Source organism: Cololabis saira, chromosome 6, assembly GCF_033807715.1.
Source record: "Cololabis saira isolate AMF1-May2022 chromosome 6, fColSai1.1, whole genome shotgun sequence".
Classification (NCBI taxonomy): Eukaryota; Metazoa; Chordata; class Actinopteri; order Beloniformes; family Belonidae; genus Cololabis; species Cololabis saira.
In genome coordinates, this window is record NC_084592.1 from 33,798,879 (window position 1) to 33,819,669 (window position 20,791).

The following is a 20,791-nucleotide window of genomic DNA, read 5'->3' on the forward strand; positions in this document are numbered from 1 at the left end:
CTCGTTGAGATTAAAATCTATTTTTCAAGAGAGACCTGGCCAAGAAGGCAAGAGTTAGTTAAAACATCAAACAAAAACAACAGACAAATCAACACCGACAGAAAAAGAAAATCATTTAACAGTTACATCTATCGAGGGACCTCTTTTCTCTATCCCGTAAAACTGACTTGATAGTGTTGACTAGGGCTGTTCGATTTTGTCCAAAAATAAAATCTCGATTTTTTTCTCTCAAAATCCGGTTTTCGATTACGATTATTTTGTGAATTGACAAAAGGCAAAGAAATGATTTCAAATATGCGTTTTTTTTTATTGAACATTTGCCCCATTGGGCTTTAAGTGCAAACTTTGCTCTTATTAAACCAAAAATGAATGAATAAAGTGCAAAACTCTGTAAAATAAGTTGAAAAAAAGTTTTAAAAAATATGATAAAATATAAAGTTTTATCTCTGAAAAAAAAAAAAATCAGCAAATCAGCACTTGCAAACATACAGTAAGTTATATTTCCAATTAAATAAAACAAGACATTTTCTAATTAAACTAAACTGGGTCTTTGCATGCTAAATAATAATGCAGCCAATGAAGGAGGTAGAGGTGTGTAATGTCAGTCATTACATTTGATATTCACATTTGCAAGTTTTTTGCAAGGAACACGAGCCGGTCTACCCGGTGGCATGTTCCAACGCCCCCTCCTACACTAAAGAGCCTCTCCGATGGGGCACTTGTCGCAGGTATTGAGAGGTATTTCCATCAATCATTAATATGGTATCAATCATTAATATGTGTGCAGACAAGGTATAAAAAAAAATAAAAAAAAAGTGAAAAATCGATTTCACGACTTTCACGTTTTAACATCGTTCTACTTACATAATCGCGATTACGATTTAAAATCGATTAATCGAACAGCCCTAGTGTTGACAAAGATTATTTTGGAAAAAATTACTGCCCCAGTACACTGATCTATGGGCAAGTGTGAACACCACAATAATGTCAAGACAGCAGGTGGTGTGGTTGGAAGAGCACAATCATTCGCCCACTTTGAAAGCATCCTTACCTTGCCATTGGCCCTGTTAATCTTGTTGACCACGTCAGCCAGCAGAACCTTCTCATCCACAGAGCTGTTGAGTTTCTGATATTTGGGGTTTTTGCTTATCTCCAGATAGTCTCCTTTGAAAGGCTGACTCACGCTGAGACAAGACAGTCAAAGGCATTTGCATCACACAGTATGCAAGACATTTGAGGGTTTACGTCTTTCTTGGAATTGGCGATTTGCTCATTAGCTCATCAAAGCCATCATTGATGTTACTTTTATAAACCTTAAGGCTGAAATACAGATCAGTGAATTTCAGGTACCTGCTTGGGTAGAGAGCCTTTTTATCCTTGAAAAGCTCGCTTGCCTCTAGCTTCTCCTCATACACCGCCTTCTTCTCCTCTGTGAACTGACTCCTGTATTTCTTGCACTAAACACATCACAAGTGAAGTTAAAATGAGGGACTCTCCTCAGCACATTTCTTCAAAATAGTTTCTTCAGCTTTTTAATGTATTCTATTGATGAATTTTTCTCCACTGTATACACCATACAATTAACTGACAGGAGTTGACATGTCCAAACTACTACTAGTGGTGGCGAAACTCCCACCTAGAGGTGTGCAGGATATACTATTCACAAACAACTAAAAATGAAATGAGGGGGGAGAAAAAAAAAGGCTTCATGGCTGAATGCGAGTGACATACCCTCCAGTGATGGAATATTCTCCGGAGCTCAGTGTGGACTCCATCCAGGAAGAGATAAGGCCTGTCAGGCCAGTTCTTGTCAGTAGGAGACATGGAAGGCATGTTGCTCTTCAGACCAAGGAAGTACTTCTGCATCTGCACACACAGACATTTGGTTTCAAATTCTCTGCGTTCAAGTAGGGCTGGGCGATATGGACCAAAAGTCATATCTTGATATTTTCTAGCTAAATGGCGATACTCTATATATATCTCAATATTTTTTCTGTGCCATAATTGGGGTTTCCCCCAAAGCATTATAGCATAGCATCCCTGTTAGCTTCATTTTTTTTCCTGAGGCAAACCCTTAAAAAAAAACAGTCAGTTTTAATACAAAGCCTCGTGCCAAATGTCACACAGGTTCCTTTATTAACAGAGGTCTGCACAATATCAAAATGTATAAAACAAATGAAATAAAAATAAACTGCCTGCATATATAGAATAAAAATGCTTCTTGAATAAAATAAAACAAATATCCCTTTCCTGCATAACAATTAAATTAAAATACACTGTAATTAATACAATGTAGACAGTAACAGGCAGACTTTTGCACTGAGGTTGACAGTTGTGCAAATAACAAAACATTTGTGCAAATCTCAAATAAAACATTCAAGTCAATTTGTCACCAAATAAGCTATATCAAAATCATTAAAAAAAAAAAAAAAAAAATTAAATCGATATAAACAATATTGTCTCGTACCATATCGCGTTTGAAAATATATCGATATATATTCAAATCTCGATATATCGCCCAGCCCTACGTTCAAGTGAACTTGTTATATTGTTATATATGCATATGGTGAAGTCCTACTTACAATTCTCTGGATGGTGAAGTCGTAGATCTTTTTGCCTGCATTTGCCCTGAAGAACTTTCTGTACTCTCTGCGGACCTGTTAGAGCACAAGCATGAAAACGAATTAAGTTATGAATCACTTAAAAATCTTTTCTTGGCTTGCTATGTTTTGGGGAAACAAGAACACACTAAGATACGGATAAAGGCATAACATCATCACACTCAGACATTTGGTTAGTCACAACAAATACAGGAACAAACAACGTGGACTTCAAGCTGCTGGAATGAGTCATAATTATGACTACTTCAAATAATCTCTGGACAAGTGATGAGGGTCATAAGAATACGGCCTCGTGGGGACCTTTACTGCCCAAAAACGCAAGTCACATGGTGGTCAATTATCATGCTGATAAAAGATCAATGTAACAAATGATGGCATAGGCAGTTTTACTTCCAAAACCAGATGGAGCACCAATCAAAAACTAAGACACACACACACAAACCTAACTGACAGACAAGCAGAACAAATGCATTTGGAAAAATCTGAGACATTTTAGGAGTTAGTTCACAGGATGATGATACAGAACAGATGAATGAAAGAGACGGCCTCTGGCATGTCAGTCATTTCAAGTCTGAAGTGAATGACTTTGATAAGAAGCTGAGGAGAAGGGGAAAAAAACAAACAAAAAAAACCCTCCAATGATTGTCTGAGCTCTAAAAGTTTAGTACTGCAGAGTTATTTTATTATTTTACAAGAATCCACTTTCCTCCAAGAGAAATGTTGAACATTTTTGAAAGGGTGAAAATACAGAGTCCAATGTTTTCAATAAAAACTTCCAAATTCTTAATCTTGGTCCAATCAAATTAGCAGCAATCCAAAGCTGAACGCTTAAAACAGGAGAAAGGCCTTTACTAACTAAATTGCAGGTCGTTAGCTCAGTGGTTTCATGATTCTGCTTTACAGACTGGGGACGATAACTCATGTAGGTGGAAACATGAAAATATAAAAACTGACTCCAATATGCTACAATGACATTGAGTAGCAAATATCTGTTGTGTCAGTATTTGTACAAATATAGGTTTTTAAAAAACACATTAGGTAGTGTCGTCTGTACTAGACTTCTGAATCAAGTCTGCTTGCAGCACTGGACAGAGACCTGCTTCCCGGAGACTACAGCAGAGACAGTTGGAGGATGAGGAGGGTCAGTGGTGTGGAGAAAGTGACACTTGCTAGTGATGGCTGCGCTGTGGGGCTCTTAGGTACCTTGAGTCCCTGCCAGTAGGCCCAAATCACAGCAACAGCATGCTTACGCCTGGCCTCTTCCTTCAGTCTCCTGAGCTCCCTGCGAGCCTGTTAAGGAGTGGGCAGGAAGAAATGAAGCAGTGCAAAATGAAGGGGAAGAAGAGATAAACACTGTTCTGCCTGAGGTCAGCAATCACAAAATGTGCACACACACACACGCCCCGTGAGGCCACTGACACGGTAAATGAACTGCTCCAGTCTCAAAGGGACTGTGGACCTGTGGGTCAGATGGACATTTGTCAGAGACCTGTATAAGTTGGTGCTTTTTCAGTGGGACTTGCAACAAGCAGAAATTACTAACTCAAAACGCATCCAACGAGTTTCACCTAAAAATAAAAAAAAATAAGAGTCAAGCATAGTTGTGAGGCAACAAATAAAAACGTGCATTAGCTACAGAAGAGGAAGCCATGCAGTGAGAACAGGATGCAACAGTGGTCAAGCATAGACCTCAGTAATAAGCTGGAAACAAGAAAAAATATGACATGTCTCTCCCAGATGTGCACATGTATTAAAGAGGGTTGTGTGAACATTTTGGTCCAATCTGCAAGACGAATCTTAACATCTTAGCCGTCAGAATGTAATAAAATGTAAAGAGTTGAACATAAAAAAAAAAAAAAAAAAAAAAAAAAAAAAAAAAAAGGTATGACTCAAGCAGACTGACAGACGTGTCAAGATATTCTTCTGGAATGGGGAGGTGGGAGTGGGGTTGATGGAGGCGGTAGCAAGTCAGTCACATCAACAGGCTTCCCAAATACCTTGGTGCCCTGCCAGCCGGCCCAAATGACCGACACGGCATGTTTATTCCTCGCCGCCTCCTTCAGCTGACGCAGCTCCCTCCGAGCCTGATAAGAAGTAGTGGAGGTTGTGGAGGAGGATTATTTCAGTGACAGTCAAAACTTTATTGCCCAAGGCAAGTAGGTGTGATATGGCATTATGGAGAAACACTGACAAACAACAACAAATCAACAACAGGCCAGGCGTGAGTCCTGTCTGCAGCTCATGTTCCGCAACCCTGCTAATGATCATGCTGAGAAGGAAATCACTTCAGAGTAAGACAGGGCTTCAGGTTGACCAAGAAAAACACTGCAGCAACTAAACCACCTATAGTGATGTGAAAAATAAATTGGAACCAATTTCAGTCCTAAGATTTTACACTTCAGGACATAAAAACTCTGCACAAACAGCAGATGACAGCTGCCAAACACCACGATACATCATTCACATAAATACTATGTCAACACGAACTATAATATAATATATACCGTATTTTCTGGACTATAAGCCGCTACTTTTTTCATAGGTTTTGAACCGTGCGGCTTATGCAAAGGTGCGGCTATTCTGTGGATTTTTCTTCCACCGCTCTGGGTGGTTTAACCGGAATTAGAAAAAAAACTAAGACAAAATAAATGCAAAGAAGAATACGCTACTTCTTCTTTAGCAGATAGAAGTAGGTAGAAGCAAATTTCAAACAGATAAATAGATAAATAAATACCGGTTATTTTCTCTTGGTTCTGTCCCGTTTTAATCAGCAAAGTTGCTGCCGTGTTAAAAGATACTGTTAGGAAAGGATCTATTTAGGTACAAACATGTACATCATTTACAGTTCAAAATCTTTCTGTACATGTAGTAAATATCTAATCTAACAACATAAATATCTGCGGCTTGCATATCTTTTTTTTTTTTTAAATAGAGCGGATGCGGCTTGTATGCAGGTGCGGCTTGTATATCTTTTTTTAATTATTTTTTAAATAATAGAGCGGATGCGGCTTATATGCAGGTGCGGCTTATAGTCCAGAAAATATGGTGTGTATATATATATATATATATATATATATATATATATTATATATATATATATCAAATAATTTAAAAAAAAGTGGATCAAATCTGTAAATATCATAATCCTTCCACTGGAGTGGGTTAGTCTGTATAACGAGAGGGTCCCCCTGTTAATGGACCATTAATGCTAAGATACAAGTTTTTTAACTGCATGCACTTCCATACAAAACATTTTTTTATTTCCGTTAGCCAACTTCAGTCCAGATAGGCATGCCTTACAACATAGTTAGTTTATTAAGAGTAGAGGGTCTAAACTGACTGTTGCTGTCCTTTGTGTCACTGCAACGTAATGAGGAAATATACTCTTATCTTAACCTCTGACACACTCATCTTCCAGTTGAAATTAATATATTTAAATCAGTTTAAATATGTAATATTGTCTGATACAGCTAATGTTATTGCACTCCACTTTTACATTTTTATAAGCTAGGGAATAGAAAAAAAAAAACGTATCCTGGGTAAATGACCGATTTAACGAAAAGTTGGAAACATTTAAAAAGGCACATTACACGAGCCACAGATTTGAATTAAGCCAATCTAGCTACAGCACAATAAAGATGTAAGTTGGGGAACTTTTAAGTTGCCTAAAAGCATAAAAATACTTGGATTGTCATCAAAGTGAGAACGGGATGGGAAATGATGAACAGCGAGGACAAGACAGCTGGGACAGCAACACACTACGGCTGGGTGGAAATACCTTGGTTCCCTGCCAGAATGCCCAAATTACTGTCACAGCATGTTTATTCCGCACATCTTGTTTTAGACGTCTCAGCTCCATCCGAGCCTGGTGGGATGTGGTGGGCGTTAGGCAAGACAGGTTGAAGTGTGGAAGGATAAAAATTGAGAAGGGAACAGTGAAAAGGGGCAAGGAGAAAAAGTGCAAGCTGTACGATCATAGATCATTGAAGGAGGATTGTGAAGAAAAACAGCAGCAATAAGTTCAAAGATGGATGAAGGAGCACCAACTTTGCAATACCATGGGGCTATTATGCAGGAATGCTTCACTTGATGAACAAAGTATTTACAGCCACACTTTCAAGTGCTGAAAAAGAGTCTTAAGATTAATCTAATGTCAGGATGATGCTGCCTCTTCAGCATCCTTCTGCACTTCAGAGCCTTTATCGTACCTGTGTACCATGCCAGTAGGCTGCGATGGTGGTCACCGCCTCTTCACATCTCTTCTGATATTTCAGCTCCCTCAGCAGTTTGCGGGCCTGGATGAAATAAACGGCATATCATTTTGCACCACTTAATTGCTTTACTCCAAATTAATTCCCTCCTTGCTGCATACCTGCCACCCTCTGGTATAGGACTGCACCACAGTTGTGGCACTCTTGATCTTTTGGTACTTCTTTTGTTGCTGCCAGATGGAAAAAAAAAAAAAAATAATCAGAAATTTTATGAGCAAATATATTTTAAAAAAAAGTCACTGTCCGCATTAGTGGTTTTGTTGTTCTCACCGCGTATCGACGGTACCACGCTGCCACCACTATCTGGCTCTTTTTCAGCAGCAGGAAGTGGCTGCGGCACTTCCAGCCTCTGTAGATCTTCTGAATGAGGGTGGCGAGGTCTTGCAGACATTGTCTCCTCCTCTCCTCCAGGAAAAAGAGCTAAAAAATGAGAAGACATGAAGTACATAGGACAGCAACCTTTAATACAATGTGATGTCTCTTGTGAACATCTACCTCATATCACAATTCAGTACTTCATATTAAAAATATTTTTCAGTCTCTGTAGTACGTTTGCAAAATTACACGTATTCTTGAAGTTGGAAACTTTTCATGGAAACAAATTGGAAATTTGCCGGTAAGCCAACAGGAATGATTGTAGCAGGGGGAAATGTTTTATGACTTTCTACCATGCATCAGTAAATGACAGAATCCTGCACCTAACACCAGGGCTACTGAGGCCACACTATTGGAACAAAACGTTTGATTGGCAAACCCAAGGTTTTACACTAGCTAGGTTGTAAATCAGATTTACATTTACAAAACAAGCTTCTACCATGGTCTGATGTGTGTTTTTTTCTTTTGCTGCTCCCTTTTCTGATGTCAAAATATATACTTTAACATGCTGATTCTGAGCTCATCTGTTCATCTTGTCAATCTATAGCAATTTTTCCTGCAGGCTCCAATTTATTTTCACCACTCCAGAATATTGCATTTGTTTAGCCAATTTCATATGTGAGCATGGCACTGTAGTGTTTTCCCCACAAACCTTTACAAGATATTTCCCAAGATTTGCCGATAACCTCGATTTATTCCACCCGTGGCTGGTCAAGCTGCCTCCTGTTCTACATTTGTTCTAAGAAAGTGCTCAGACACTAATTAAGGAATGAGCGTCTACTTTTTTTTCTTCTTGATGGTGTGATTTTCCAGCTGCAGATAAGTGAATGAGATAAGTTAGTCTGACAAAACTAGGAAGAGAGGAAAAAAATAAATTCTCTCAGTGTGAGATCATGTTATTCCAAGTTCTGGATTTTTTACTGGCTGGAGAGAAAGCCCATTCAAACTCTGCAGGCTTGAACAGTTCAAAAGCACGGAGGAACTCATTTCCCACGTTATATGGGACAGCTAAGTGAAACCATGTGTTTTCAGAGTAGTGGATGCATGCTAATTGCTGAAGCACGGGGCTCCAAGTGCAGGCCACCCTGTTTTAAAAACATATTACTGTGAGAAAACAAGGCCGTTGAGCAAACTAAATTCAACCTTGAATGCAGTTTGATCTACTGGAATGCCCAACAGAAGTCAAAACCCCCCCAAAAAACCCACAAGATTAATAGGATATGGGGTTCTCCTTTTTCCATTTACAAAAGCATGTTCTATACCGTTCTTGGGTTCCTGATGAAGATCTTTGACCGGCCATAAGAAAACTCCTCTGCTGGAACCTGGAGGTCTTCCATCAGCACCTCCACACCTTCCCTAGGAGGGCACAGGAATAAAAAGATTCATTCAAGCATCACTGGCAATACAGGTTAGCATATGAAATAAACAATGACACAGAAGCAACGAGTAGATCTGCTGATGATCTGAACACAAAAGCACAGCTGGGAACAACTTTGAGGATGATGAGTCTAAGAGAGAGATGGAAAGATAAACAGCACAGCTAAAGCAACGTGCGAGGGGAGACGAGACTAAAACCTTAAAGTCCTCAGATGACTGAAAAGATACAAATGTGTAGCAGAGCAGATAGCAATCAGTTTCATCTACAGCGACCAGAGTAAATGAAACAGGCAAGTCTGGCTGAGACAGATAAGAATGAAACGTCTCAACATGTTGTAGTTCAAAGTGGGAATAGTTCACTTCTGTTGAACAATGAACAAGTGGTATGTGACAACGCTGCTCATTTGATGAGGACTGAGAGCATAAATCATCTGGTGTAGAAATATTCAAAACTCTTTCCATGTCACAAGTCACAGGGTGAATGTCATTTGACTGTAATAAGGAAAAAGATAAATGAAAATTAAAATATGTCCTGTTCCTGACATTGTATTTAGGCAGGGAGTCACTTTAAAATTATAACCCCTTAGCACAGGGACATTCAATTGGCGGCCCGCGGGCCACATGCGGCCCACCAGGAGCTTTTATGTGGCTCCTGGTCATATTTCAAAAAAGGGGGTGTTTGTTGAATTTTCTTCTTTTTTTTTTTTTTTTTTAAATAATATTTTTATAACTGGCTACTATGGACTAAAATGGTTGTGCTCAATGCTTAATATAATATTCAAATAAGGAAATCTTGGTGGAAAGTGGTGCTTTGTCATTATGCCGTGTTTTATTAAAAGTAGGTCAATATCAATTTCATTAAGTTTTGCACAATGCATGGTTTCAAAATGAACTTGCATTCAAAATAATATTTCTTTATCTGAATATTATATTTAACATTCACAATTACTAAATCTGGAGACAATTAATACATAATTCATATGTAAACTAGATATATTCAAATGTATAATACAAATGTATTATATTTACATAAGTCTTCGTCTTTGAGTGCAAAATACATTTTGAAAACCCCCACATTTTCAAATTGTGCGGCCCTCTCCATACAGTCCTTTTGCAGATGTGGCCCCCGGCCCAATCTAGTTGAATACCCCTGCCTTAGCAGTTTAATTATTCTTTATCAATATCTTGCCTCTCATTCCCAGCACTCTGCAGTCACACCTGAGGGGTGAGCGCTGCAGCATGTGCACTGCAGACTCTACTAGGAGCAGTCAAGAGTTCAGTGTCACTACAAGATGATCAATGCTGATTTTGGTTGCAGAGTCTCCCTCTCCACTAATCCCAGGTCATGTCCACTTTTGAATTGTTCATCATTCCACGGATAACTTTGCCAGATATTGCTACGGTCTGAGTTGTGTTAAGAATAATAGAAAACTGCTTGTAAGAATGTTGGGGCTCCACTGATCTGAGGCACATGTGTCCAACATGCTGGATATATGATCAGACATTCTGTCATGTGAGGAGAACCTCATGTTGGTTATTATGGTTAGAATAGTGCTGGCCGATATATCGAGATTTTAATATATATCGATATATTTTCAAACCCGATATGGTACGAGACAATATTGTTTATATCGAAAAAAAATAAATAAATAAATAAAAATAAAAAATATTTTTTTTTACATTTTTTTTTATGATTTTGATATAGCTTATTTTGTGACAAATTGACTTGAATGTTTTATTTGAGATTGTCACTAATGTTTTGTTATTTGCACAACTGTCAACCTCAGTGGAAAAGTCTGCCTGTTACTGTCTACATTGTATTAGTGCATAGTGTATTTTAATTTAATTGTTATGCAGGAAAGGGATATTTGTTTTATTTTATTCAAGAAGCATTTTTATTCTATATATGCAGGCAGTTTATTTTTATTTCATTTGTTTTATACATTTTGATATTGTGCAGACCTCTGTTAATAAATGTACCTGTGACATTTGGCACGAGGCTTTGTATTAAAACTGACTGTTTTTTTAAGGGTTTGCCTCAGAAAAAAATGAAGCTAACAGAGATGCTATGCTATAATGCTTTGGGGGAAACCCCAATTAAGGCACAGAAAAAATATCGAGGTATATATATAGTATCGCCATTTAGCTAGAAAATATCGAGATATGACTTTTGGTCCATATCGCCCAGCCCTAGGTTAGAATAACTGATATTGCATCAGCATGATGAGTTCTGTTCACTTCCGGTTTCAAGTGTAACATGTCAAGCTCCCGGACACAATTGATAAGACTTCGTCCACACACACACTTTTCATTTTTCAGGAGTTTTCAGAGAGAAATGGTTTTAAACACCATTATTTCCACAATATTTGTTCACAATAAAGCTGCATTGCAGTGCAAGTACTTGTGGTGTTTATAGTTGGGTTGCTGGTCATTTGAGATCGAAAATCTTTTGGCGTGTTGTGACGGGAGAAAATTCTTGTAAGGACTGGTTTTGGAAACAGTCCCAATGACGCTGCCTCAGGATGAGGCACAGCAGTTACCTGGCAGGGCCCCTCCAGTGTGGCCAGGTCTTTTTGCAGAGCATTTTGTAGCGTTCAAGGCAGGGCTCATAGGGCTGTCGGAAGGCATAGCCTGCTCTCCTAACGCGAACATTCTCCATCAGGCCAAGGTAGTGCACCTGGTGGCGGACCAGAGACTCAGTGAAGATGTGGGCTGCCTTCTTGTCATTGGGCTTGACACACCTGAGAAGAAGAGCAACATGTGTCAAGCGTCTACTTCATTTTAGAGAAGACTTCGAGCAGAACATCTTGCCACCCCGCAGCCGCAATAATGCCATGTGGGTTTAAAGAAACGGTAAAACAACTGAAATTACAGAGTCCAGACTCGGCAAACACATTCTTAAATCAGAATTACCGTATGTAGTTTGGGTTCTTGGTCTGCAGATTCCTCATCAGTGTACCAACAGATGCTTTAAACTGGAATCCAGCAGTTGGTGGTCTCTTCAGGTTGACTTTGCTGGGACTGCCTTCAGGGAACAGCTGCTTGATGAGGCTGTGGTTGGCCTTGTACATGGCCTGTGATAGGTCCCGGTACAACAGGTCATTGTTCTTGTCAACGAAGCCTTCGGCACGGTACAGCACCTTCATGCAAAGTGGAAAAACAGAAGATGCTACTCTGCATTTCTTTTATTCATCATACGATATAATATGTCAACTCTCATCAGTCGATTCAATTTAAGTTTCAAAAACCTCTCAGTATCTGCAAATTAAGAGCCTGAAAAAAAGTTCAATCAGCTGCATATTCTGCCAAAACTGCACACGTTATGTAATATCAGTGCACGTCTCAAAGTCTTCCTGAACTTAAAATGTTATATTTTATTCCTCCCGGGTTAGGGTGTGGTCCCCAGTACCTTGCCAGCGTAATGCTGGATGCGGAAGCAGGTGTGTGGCAGGCTGTGGTCGTTGAGGAACTTTGAATTCTTGCTCAGGCGACTCTCAAAGTGCTGATGTTCAGCACAGACAGTGTTCAGCTTGTCCAGGAATGTCTCATCAGTGACTGTCCCGGGCCTCAGGCACTCCTCATCCAACATGGCCAAGATGCCATTTTGGTTCTGCAACAGTATGATGGTAAAGAAAAATAAAAGGGGGGGGGGGGGGGGGGGGGTAAGTGTTCTGGCATTTGCATGGTTGCTTGTTACATATTAAATGGAAAACCATTCCAGAAAAAACTGATTTCCCTCAGACATGTGGCAATCAATTCTTTATTCAAGACTAACTTCTAGTACAATGCCAATCTAAACTTGTATTCCTGTTGACCGAATGTTAATTTCAGAGTACTGGGAGCCTGACTTACATTCTCAATGAGGTCGCAGATAACAGCATTGTTGAAGTATTCAATATTGGTCCACTCGATGCCCTGAAACAAAACAGACAAGGGTAAAAAAAAAAAAAAAAAACGTACAATAGTTTTTCCTCTAATCTTTTAGCAGAAACTTTACCCAGCATTCACTGGACCCCTACAGAACTGAATGACTCATGAAAACACTCGGCCTAGTCAAGCCCTCAACCCAGCACATGATCAATTTAAGCAAAATGCAATAGGGTAAATGCTTTGCTTTCAATATTTAGTCTGTTTGATTCACATGAACTGACAGTATTTGTTATTTCCACATTGCATCTTTTATATTAGGGCTGGTTAAGATGTGAGTATAACAACACTACCTGCAAGTTAACACTTCTTGCTTAGCAAACCCAAGAGAACAGAAGAAACAGCCTTTTTGTCAGTTACTTGATTTAAAACATCATATTTTGTGGAAGGAGCATGGGTACGGGGGACAAGGATGCAAGTGCTGGTTATCGTGTCGGTGCTGGGTTAAAAGTATGTACTCATGAGCTGCTCGGTGGCACAGTGGGTTAAGCAACGGCTCATATACTGAGGCTACAGTCCTTCGGCAGCGGTCGCAGGTTCAAATCCCGGTCTGCGCACCTTTGCTGCATGTCATCCCCATTCTCTCTTTACCCCCTTCCTGTCTGCAACTTGAATAAAGGGCCACTAGAGCCACAAAAAAATATTGAAAAAAAAAGTATGCACTCATCTGAGTGAAGCTGCAAATGAACAAAACAAAAAGGGCGTCCTGGCTTTCAGCAAGTGTCTGAACAAGAGATGAAAGGAAATGTCGTTTTGTTTTGCCGTTTGCCTTCACAAACAAGCAAAAAATAAAGCGCCCGACAGCTGAGAACAGTTCTAATTGTGCATTTATCTTCAATGAGTTCCAAGATTTCATCAAAAACCAGTTGTGCGGGGCAATATTTGAGGTTACAAGATGAAATCCTGTTGAAGTAGAGATCGTAATGAAATTATACCATTTATAAAAAAAGAAAAAAGAAATGTGTGAATTTTATTAAATAAACTCAAAGTGTGTGTCCATCAGTCTTTGTAGCAACAATTGCCCCTTCTGCTTAGATGTTCTACGCAGTCTCTACAGAAAGAGGTCTTAGGTTTTTGAAAAAGTCAAGGAACTGTTCCATTTTGTTCTTTTGGAGAAAAAGAGGGATAAAAAAAACAAAAACAAATTTTTGCAGCATCAACTTCACAGCTCCTTGTGGGTTGGGTAGATATGATGTAAGCCATGTGACAGACTATTAGAGTGGGAGGACGTCCAGAAGGAACAGCTTTACTAATAGGCCACATTGCTGATTGGTGGCCCCGCCCTCGGCTTTCTCCAGCATTGTGGTATTTTCCCATGCAGTATACTGGAGAGGAGCCAGGGGTGGACTCTCATTGGTTGTGGTATTAGTAGGGAAGGGGGTGTGGGGGTCACCAGTGCACTCACACACTGAAATGTGAAAACAAACAGAGCTCACAGGCCAACAACGGGGGGAGTGCTTACTCTCTACGGACTGACGGATAATTTCCGCCTCGCAGAGGAGAGGGGGAGGGTAAATGAGGCAGAAATACATTTGCTTCAAGGACAAAAACATAGGTTTATATTAAAAACCACAGAAGGGGTTAAACAGATGTGACCAGTGTGACAACCAGGTTGAGAAGATGCTGTGGTTGACCAGTCGTAATAAACTTGACAAACTGTGTGCAGACATGTTGAATGTTGGTAATGTACAGTTGCAGGTGAAAGAGCAATGCCACAGCTAAATGCTGGACTTGAAAGTCAAATTACTCAGGATCCCACAAGCCATTGAACTTGGGCCTCTAAATAGATGCATGTGTGCGTTTAGTGTAGAGTAATGTACCTCTCTGACATACTCCTCCTGCTCCTCTCGCAGCGTCAGCTCGATGAAGATCTGCTGCAGCTTTTCGTTGCAGTAGTTGATGATAAACTGCTCAAAGCTGTTGTCCTGCAAATGCAGGGACAGGAAGAAGACAGGGTTAATTTTATATATATAGTACAGACCAAAAGTTTGGAAAAGCTAGCGTTTTCAAAAGGTCTTGTAAGTTTTGCGTTTTTAGAGGTATACTGGATCTACAATGATGTCACTGGTTGACAATTTCAAAGACTGGAAAAAAACATAACTGATGACATTTGACTTTTATACACTGCTCACTTGAGAAGTTATAACAGGCTCCAAGTTTTAAAAGGCTGTACACCTGATAAGGTAGAGAGAACAGTCTGAACAATATCTGCATCTGGCAGGATTTGCTTCTTTACTACCCCAATATCTCTGAGTAGACATTTAATCCATGAGGGGTGTCATATCTGGACAATAACGATTAAACCGCAGCCAACAAGCTCCTGTAATTTGCTGCTCTTTCTTGAGCTCTGATGAACTGTTATACTATTCAAAATCCCTAACGACGATACAGCCATCATTATAGGGTTGATACGGGAATTTGAGACCTCTACGCAACCTGTATATTAAAAACAATAAATTGTTTTATAAATCAAAATTACTCGATGTATTCATAATGATACAAGTTATTTAGAAACTGTTAGAAAATCTTCTTGAATTGTTTTTAATATAATTGAAATTACAAACATCACAAATGTTATATGAGTATTATTATTATTGTTATTTCCTATGTCAGGCTTCAGAGGGTTAACTAGTACTCCCAGCATCATCTAATTACTACTGTGGTCAATTATGACCAGTGAGGGGTGAGTCATGCTACGTGGCAGCCTCAACACACGCTGGCCTAGGTTAGATCCAGTTGCCAAGCGGACCGGCGTGGTTAGAGTTGAAGCAGGTTTAGTGTAATTGAGTAAAGGACACAAGGTTTCTTAGCGACTGAGAAACTGGACAAATGGCTGTAAATATTAATTTTTAGTACTGAAGTCCAATGTCCTCCTACTGAGAAACCAAAGGTCATCTTCACTTCTAAAAGGAAGGGAAATTAGAGAAAAACACCACCACGCATAAACGAATGAAAACATCGTTTTCGAGTGGCAGCAGACACCGGGCTGAAATATGCAAGAGAAACCACAATAATTTAACAAAACCGCAGCCTGAGAAGGCAACCTTGAAAACCATCTTGGACATGTCGTCACATTTCAATGACAATTGTTAATTTTCCCTCCCGGGTAAGTGGAAAGTCCTTCCAAATGGACATTATGAGTTACATATTAAAATAAGCAAAATTACAGTGGACACAGTGCCTTTTTCCTAAATTATTACAGATCTGTTAACTTCTGCCAAGTGTTGTATTGTTGTAGCAGAAATCCAACATTAAACTACCACAGACCAGTTCCTTCATAACAAAATGCCACTACACAGAGGGGGAGGGGGGGACCCACAGCTCAAAGTTTAAAGTTCAAGAGATGGCTGTTGGTCCCACGTTTGGCTAAAACTTATGGTACAATAACTTTGTTATATTGATGTCATCATTCCATTATTGTACCATTGACGTACGTCAAGATAAACCAGTGCATTTATAGAGGTTTATAGAAAAACCTAAATGCCAACATTATTTTAGCCAACATGGATAATAAGGTACGCAGTAGGGCTGTTCGATTTTGCCCAAAAATAAAATCTCGATTTTTTTCTCTCAAAATCCGATTACTTTGTGAATTGACAAAAGGCAAAGAAATGATTTCAAATATGCTGTTTTTTTATTGAACATTTGCCCCATTGGGCTTTAAGTGCAAACTTTGCTCTTATTAAACCAAAAATGAATGAATAAAGTGCAAAACTCTGTAAAATAAGTTGAAAAAAAGTTTAAAAAAATATAATAAAATATAAAGTTTTATCTCTGAAAAATAAAAATCAGCAAATCAGCACTTGCAAACATACAGTAAGTTATATTTCCAATTAAATAAAACAAGACATTTTCTAATTAAACTAAACTGGGTCTTTGCATGCTAAATAATAATGCAACCCATGAAGGAGGTAGAGGTGTGTAATGTCAGTCATTACATTTGCTGTTCACATTTGCAAGTTTTTTGCAAGGAACACGAGCCGGTCTACCGCATCTGGCTTGAGGGATGCCCGGTGGCCGATGTTACAACGCCCCCTCCTACACTAAAGAGCCTCTCCGATGGGGCACTTGTCGCAGGTATTGAGAGGTATTTCCATCAATCATTAATATGGTATCAATCATTAATATGTGTGCAGACAAGTTAAAAAAAATAAAAATAAAAAAAAGTGAAAAATCGATTTTACGATTTTAAAGTTTTAACATCGTTCTAATTACATACGGTAATCGCGATTACGATTTAAAATCGATTAATCGAACAGCCCTAGTACGTAGGTTCCTTGATAATGCAACTATACAAAATGTTTACAGTGTGTACAAAATAATTACTCTAATAAAAAAAAAAACAACACAGCAGCACATAGGGCTACTTAAAACTACACAGTTTTCTCCAACTTAGCTTTTTGAAATTATGTGTATTAAAAGTGTATGAGGTGCCTCAAATGATGCAAAGGTTTCTTTAGCATTGTTTCAGCCGTGTGGCAACACTGCACACAGGAGCCCTGAATGGTATTTGAAGAGCTGAATTAATGATCACAGCATGGCACAGCAAACAGACAAATGTAGGCGTTACTTACTCCTTCCTGGGGACCCAGACAACACAACAGCGAGAGGAGAGGAAGGACTTGAGAGTGAGTGGGATGAACAAGCAAGGATGTGAAAGTCATGAACATATTGGGAGCGTGGAGGGGAAGTCATCAAGCAAAGGGGCTTGCAAAATTAGTGTGTTCACACTACCTGGCTGAAATGATCTGACTTCAGACCTACCAGATGTGGGAGTGGTCCATCAGGCTTCCCACTGCAGTGCTCTTGGCTGATTCAGATTTTAGATTTTCTGTAAAGGTCTGGCCTGCCGATAGTGTTTGATTTCTCTCCTTTTAGAATTGTAACCAACTTAATAAAAGGCAGCCGAGTGTGCGAGCTGTGCCCTCATGGCTTTGTTTTCAACCTCTTAACATTTGGAAGCTCCAGGACATGGAATTTACTCTGTACACTGATGCAGTTTTAAGTGTTGATTAAATTTGTTGTTTCAAATGTTTCGGTTTTTTGTTAATCCATACATTTTTTGCTTAACCGTTCAAATTACTTTTTGCATCAACCCACGATCAATTATCTTGCTTAAACATGGTTATGCAAGTGGGTGTTCTCTTTGTTGATGCAATGACATATGGCACAGCATCTGGTGCATTTTCTGAGGGCTCTCACAGTCCCCTTTGTAGATTTAAATGGGAACTATTAAGTCTGAACTGGACATCTGTAGTGTTAACACAGACCATCTTATCTTTCAGTGCACATTCAAACAGTCTTCTCAATATGTCTAAAGCAAAGTGTATCTTCTGCAAAGGTGTGAACCCGCCAGTGCAGGCTACGGCATCCCCTGGTCTGCACCTCCCTTCAGAGAGAACTACGTGCCGATGGCAAGACATGTGATTCGTGGTAGATTTGTTCTTCGCAGTTTTTAGGTTGGGTAGAATGATAGTTTATCTGCAACGTCTGTAAAACAATGACTGATATATAACATTTATCAGCTCTAACTAGGTAAATTATTTGTTTGCTCTGTAGCTTTGTCTGAGTTACAGACAAAGCAAACAAAAGGAAACTGGGCACAGTGCTGGAGAGAGAACCTACACTGCTGCCCAGGGATTGGTGGTGAAATTACAGAGCGAAAAACAGAGAGTGTAGGCCTCGCATGTAGCTCATCTGTGCATCTGCAATGCAGAAGTATATCAAGCTAAACACAGACGCACTAATATGGCTGCACAAGTTGGGTTCCCTGTGCACTGAGAAGTCTATGTTGCTGCAATTTTTTCCTTCTTTATAAATAAATAAATAAATAATTCTACCACAAAAATCATTTCACCCCTGGGATATAAAAGCTGAACTAATAACTCAATGTGTTTTTATCAGCTTTGAGGTCTCGCTGATAAGATCCACACAGGAATCAAAGCATGCAAACAAACAGCCTGGGGCTACAATTCTCTCCTGCATTTGGGCGGTCTGATTCTGCCCTTTTGGAGTCTCTGGAATGTAAAGAGGTGTTTTAGTCCGTCTGGTCTCCTACCTCAAATATCTCAAAGCCATAGATGTCCAGTACGCCCATAACCTTGTGGCGAGCCTTTGTCCCGGCCTACAGGGAGAGAATATTATTAGCATGATAACTTCGGTATAACAGTGGGGTGCTGTCAACACTGACTTTTAGCACAAAAAAATACAAAGGCAGAATAACTGAACCATCTCAACCTACTGAGGACATGACTTACTCTTATGCTTTCATTGATCCTGGTGACCAGCCAGCTGAACAGGCGACTGTAGAGGTTTTTGGCAAGAGCATCTCTCGCATAGTAGGCCTGCAAACAGATGTCTTGTGTTAGATTCTGGTTCTTCAGAAAATACCATCTAAAAATGTGAAGAAAAAAAATTGTAATCAAAATTTCAGGGAAAGAAAAATTAGATCTCAATCCATCAAGGAAACCACCCACACACCCACACCCACAGTATGATAAGGGCCCATGTCTCCAGCATCCAGGTTATGACCCATCTGTGAACTCCCCATCACTCAAAACATGACCTACATTTGAATTTCCGAGATAAATTTTGCTCATTTATAATGTAGAGGTTTTCATGTCGCATTGGCATGGATTTGAGAAGGCAGCCATTGGAGCGAGTCAAGGGGAAGAAATGGGCCTTTTTTTAATGCAATGAGAGGTGACATGCGTCTTGTGTTTGCACGGCAGCACAAGTAGAACAGAAATGAGTGTTGTAAACAGCAGTATTGGTCTCCAACCTGGGACACATTCAGCGTGGTAGAGACCTTCTCCATCTTAGCTTCTACTGTACGGTAGCTGAAGGCTCGCTCCAGCACCGCCTGTTCGATGCCCAGAAGCTCACACATCTCTTTCAAGTCTGCAAGGCAGAGAGAAAACATTTAACAAATTACACACCCACGCACCCCAAGCCATATTCAAAGTTATTACATCTCATTTTAATGACAGTTGAATTGCAATAAATGTGACAAAAGGATCCCCTTTTGTGGATAATGTTAAAAAGGGAGATATTTGCAAGTACATATTTTCCCAGAGAGAACTGTGGGAGTGCCAACACAGCCGTTGTATCACCCAATGAAAGGGAAAGGAAAAATAAAGTTATTTAGTGAGGACCATAAAAGTGAGCGAAAGCTGCCATCAGGGGGCAGTGGCTCTAAGGGAAACAGAGTCCACACAAAAAAAACAAAAAAAACACTAGATTCATCTTGCACCTCAGTCGATCACATCTGCATCAATCACATCAAGTTACTGTTTGCAAGCATATCAAACCCACCGTTTTTGTCTTTGACTCGGCTCTCGTCCATGCCGTTGCAGCGCGACTCTGGTTTGAACTCAATGTTGCCAAGTTTCAACACGGCTGCTACCAGCTCCAGCACTGACTGGACCTCATCTGTCATGAAACCCACGATCTGCATGGCATTCTGAGAGGATAAGAGGGGCTAGTCAATCGAATCCTGTCAAATATTGGTTGAGACATAGTAACTGAGAGGAACAAAGCCATAAATGCAAAGTAATTGAACTGTGACAGCAACCATGCCATAACACTAAAAATCAATATTACTGCAGCCTGTCAGTGCTGCGTCATAAATTTGACAAACAAGGGTAGTCATTCAGTACACGCAGTCCATACAAACTATGCTATTTATAACTTTTTATAGCTCTGAAAAAGTGAGAATTGTATGAAACAAGCTAAATGTTGAGAAAGGGGAAAAAGGAGAGAGAGAACAAAACAGCTTGAAAGCATTTGACTAAAATTACCATGTTAAAAACTCAAAAACAACCCCGTCACTTCTTTTGGGATGTTCTGGTTTGGAAAATACATCAAGCAAGTTGCTGAGATCTGCAGGGGACTCATGTCACAGGAACTGCCCACCCATCTGCCCCCCCCCCCCCCCCCCCCCCCCCCGAAAAAAAAACGCTACATAAATTCTGTATCCCAGTGTTTCTTGACTGGTCAGGCTTTAGGACCCCACCATTTACCCCTTGATGATAAGCAATAACCCAAAATTGAGGAAAATGTTAACGTTCCCATATTCTTTTAATGAAACGGGGGTGCAGTTTAAACCTGATTGCACAGCTGGTGTTTTCCTGTAAAATACATGAAAATGAAGTATTTATATAAAAAATTTCAACATGTAGCTTTGAGGGGAAAAAAACATTTCTCTTTATCAGAAGCAAA

At 39.6% G+C, this 20,791-nt stretch overlaps 1 protein-coding gene across 7 annotated transcripts in view; it reads right to left on the reverse strand.

Moving 5' to 3' along the window:
• The window catches only part of myo1b (myosin IB), a 65,600-nt gene that overhangs the window by 3,249 nt on the left and 41,560 nt on the right, over positions 1-20,791 (reverse strand). Inside the window, exons 10-29 of one of the 7 annotated variants that reach the window (XM_061723994.1) lie at positions 19,886-20,033; positions 19,353-19,471; positions 18,829-18,915; positions 18,630-18,695; positions 14,392-14,496; positions 12,497-12,559; positions 12,054-12,254; positions 11,558-11,784; positions 11,185-11,385; positions 8,530-8,623; positions 7,163-7,312; positions 6,994-7,062; positions 6,830-6,916; positions 6,400-6,486; positions 4,619-4,705; positions 3,825-3,911; positions 2,583-2,657; positions 1,732-1,866; positions 1,351-1,457; positions 1,052-1,184 (exon numbers count right to left, since the gene is read on the reverse strand). In XM_061723994.1, coding sequence (XP_061579978.1) covers positions 1,052-1,184; positions 1,351-1,457; positions 1,732-1,866; positions 2,583-2,657; positions 3,825-3,911; positions 4,619-4,705; positions 6,400-6,486; positions 6,830-6,916; positions 6,994-7,062; positions 7,163-7,312; positions 8,530-8,623; positions 11,185-11,385; positions 11,558-11,784; positions 12,054-12,254; positions 12,497-12,559; positions 14,392-14,496; positions 18,630-18,695; positions 18,829-18,915; positions 19,353-19,471; positions 19,886-20,033 — 2,328 coding nt within the window. The remainder of the gene's footprint in view (positions 1-1,051; positions 1,185-1,350; positions 1,458-1,731; positions 1,867-2,582; positions 2,658-3,824; positions 3,912-4,618; positions 4,706-6,399; positions 6,487-6,829; positions 6,917-6,993; positions 7,063-7,162; positions 7,313-8,529; positions 8,624-11,184; positions 11,386-11,557; positions 11,785-12,053; positions 12,255-12,496; positions 12,560-14,391; positions 14,497-18,629; positions 18,696-18,828; positions 18,916-19,352; positions 19,472-19,885; positions 20,034-20,791) is intronic. The other 6 variants (XM_061723996.1, XM_061723997.1, XM_061723995.1 and 3 more) reach the window with 6 other exon arrangements.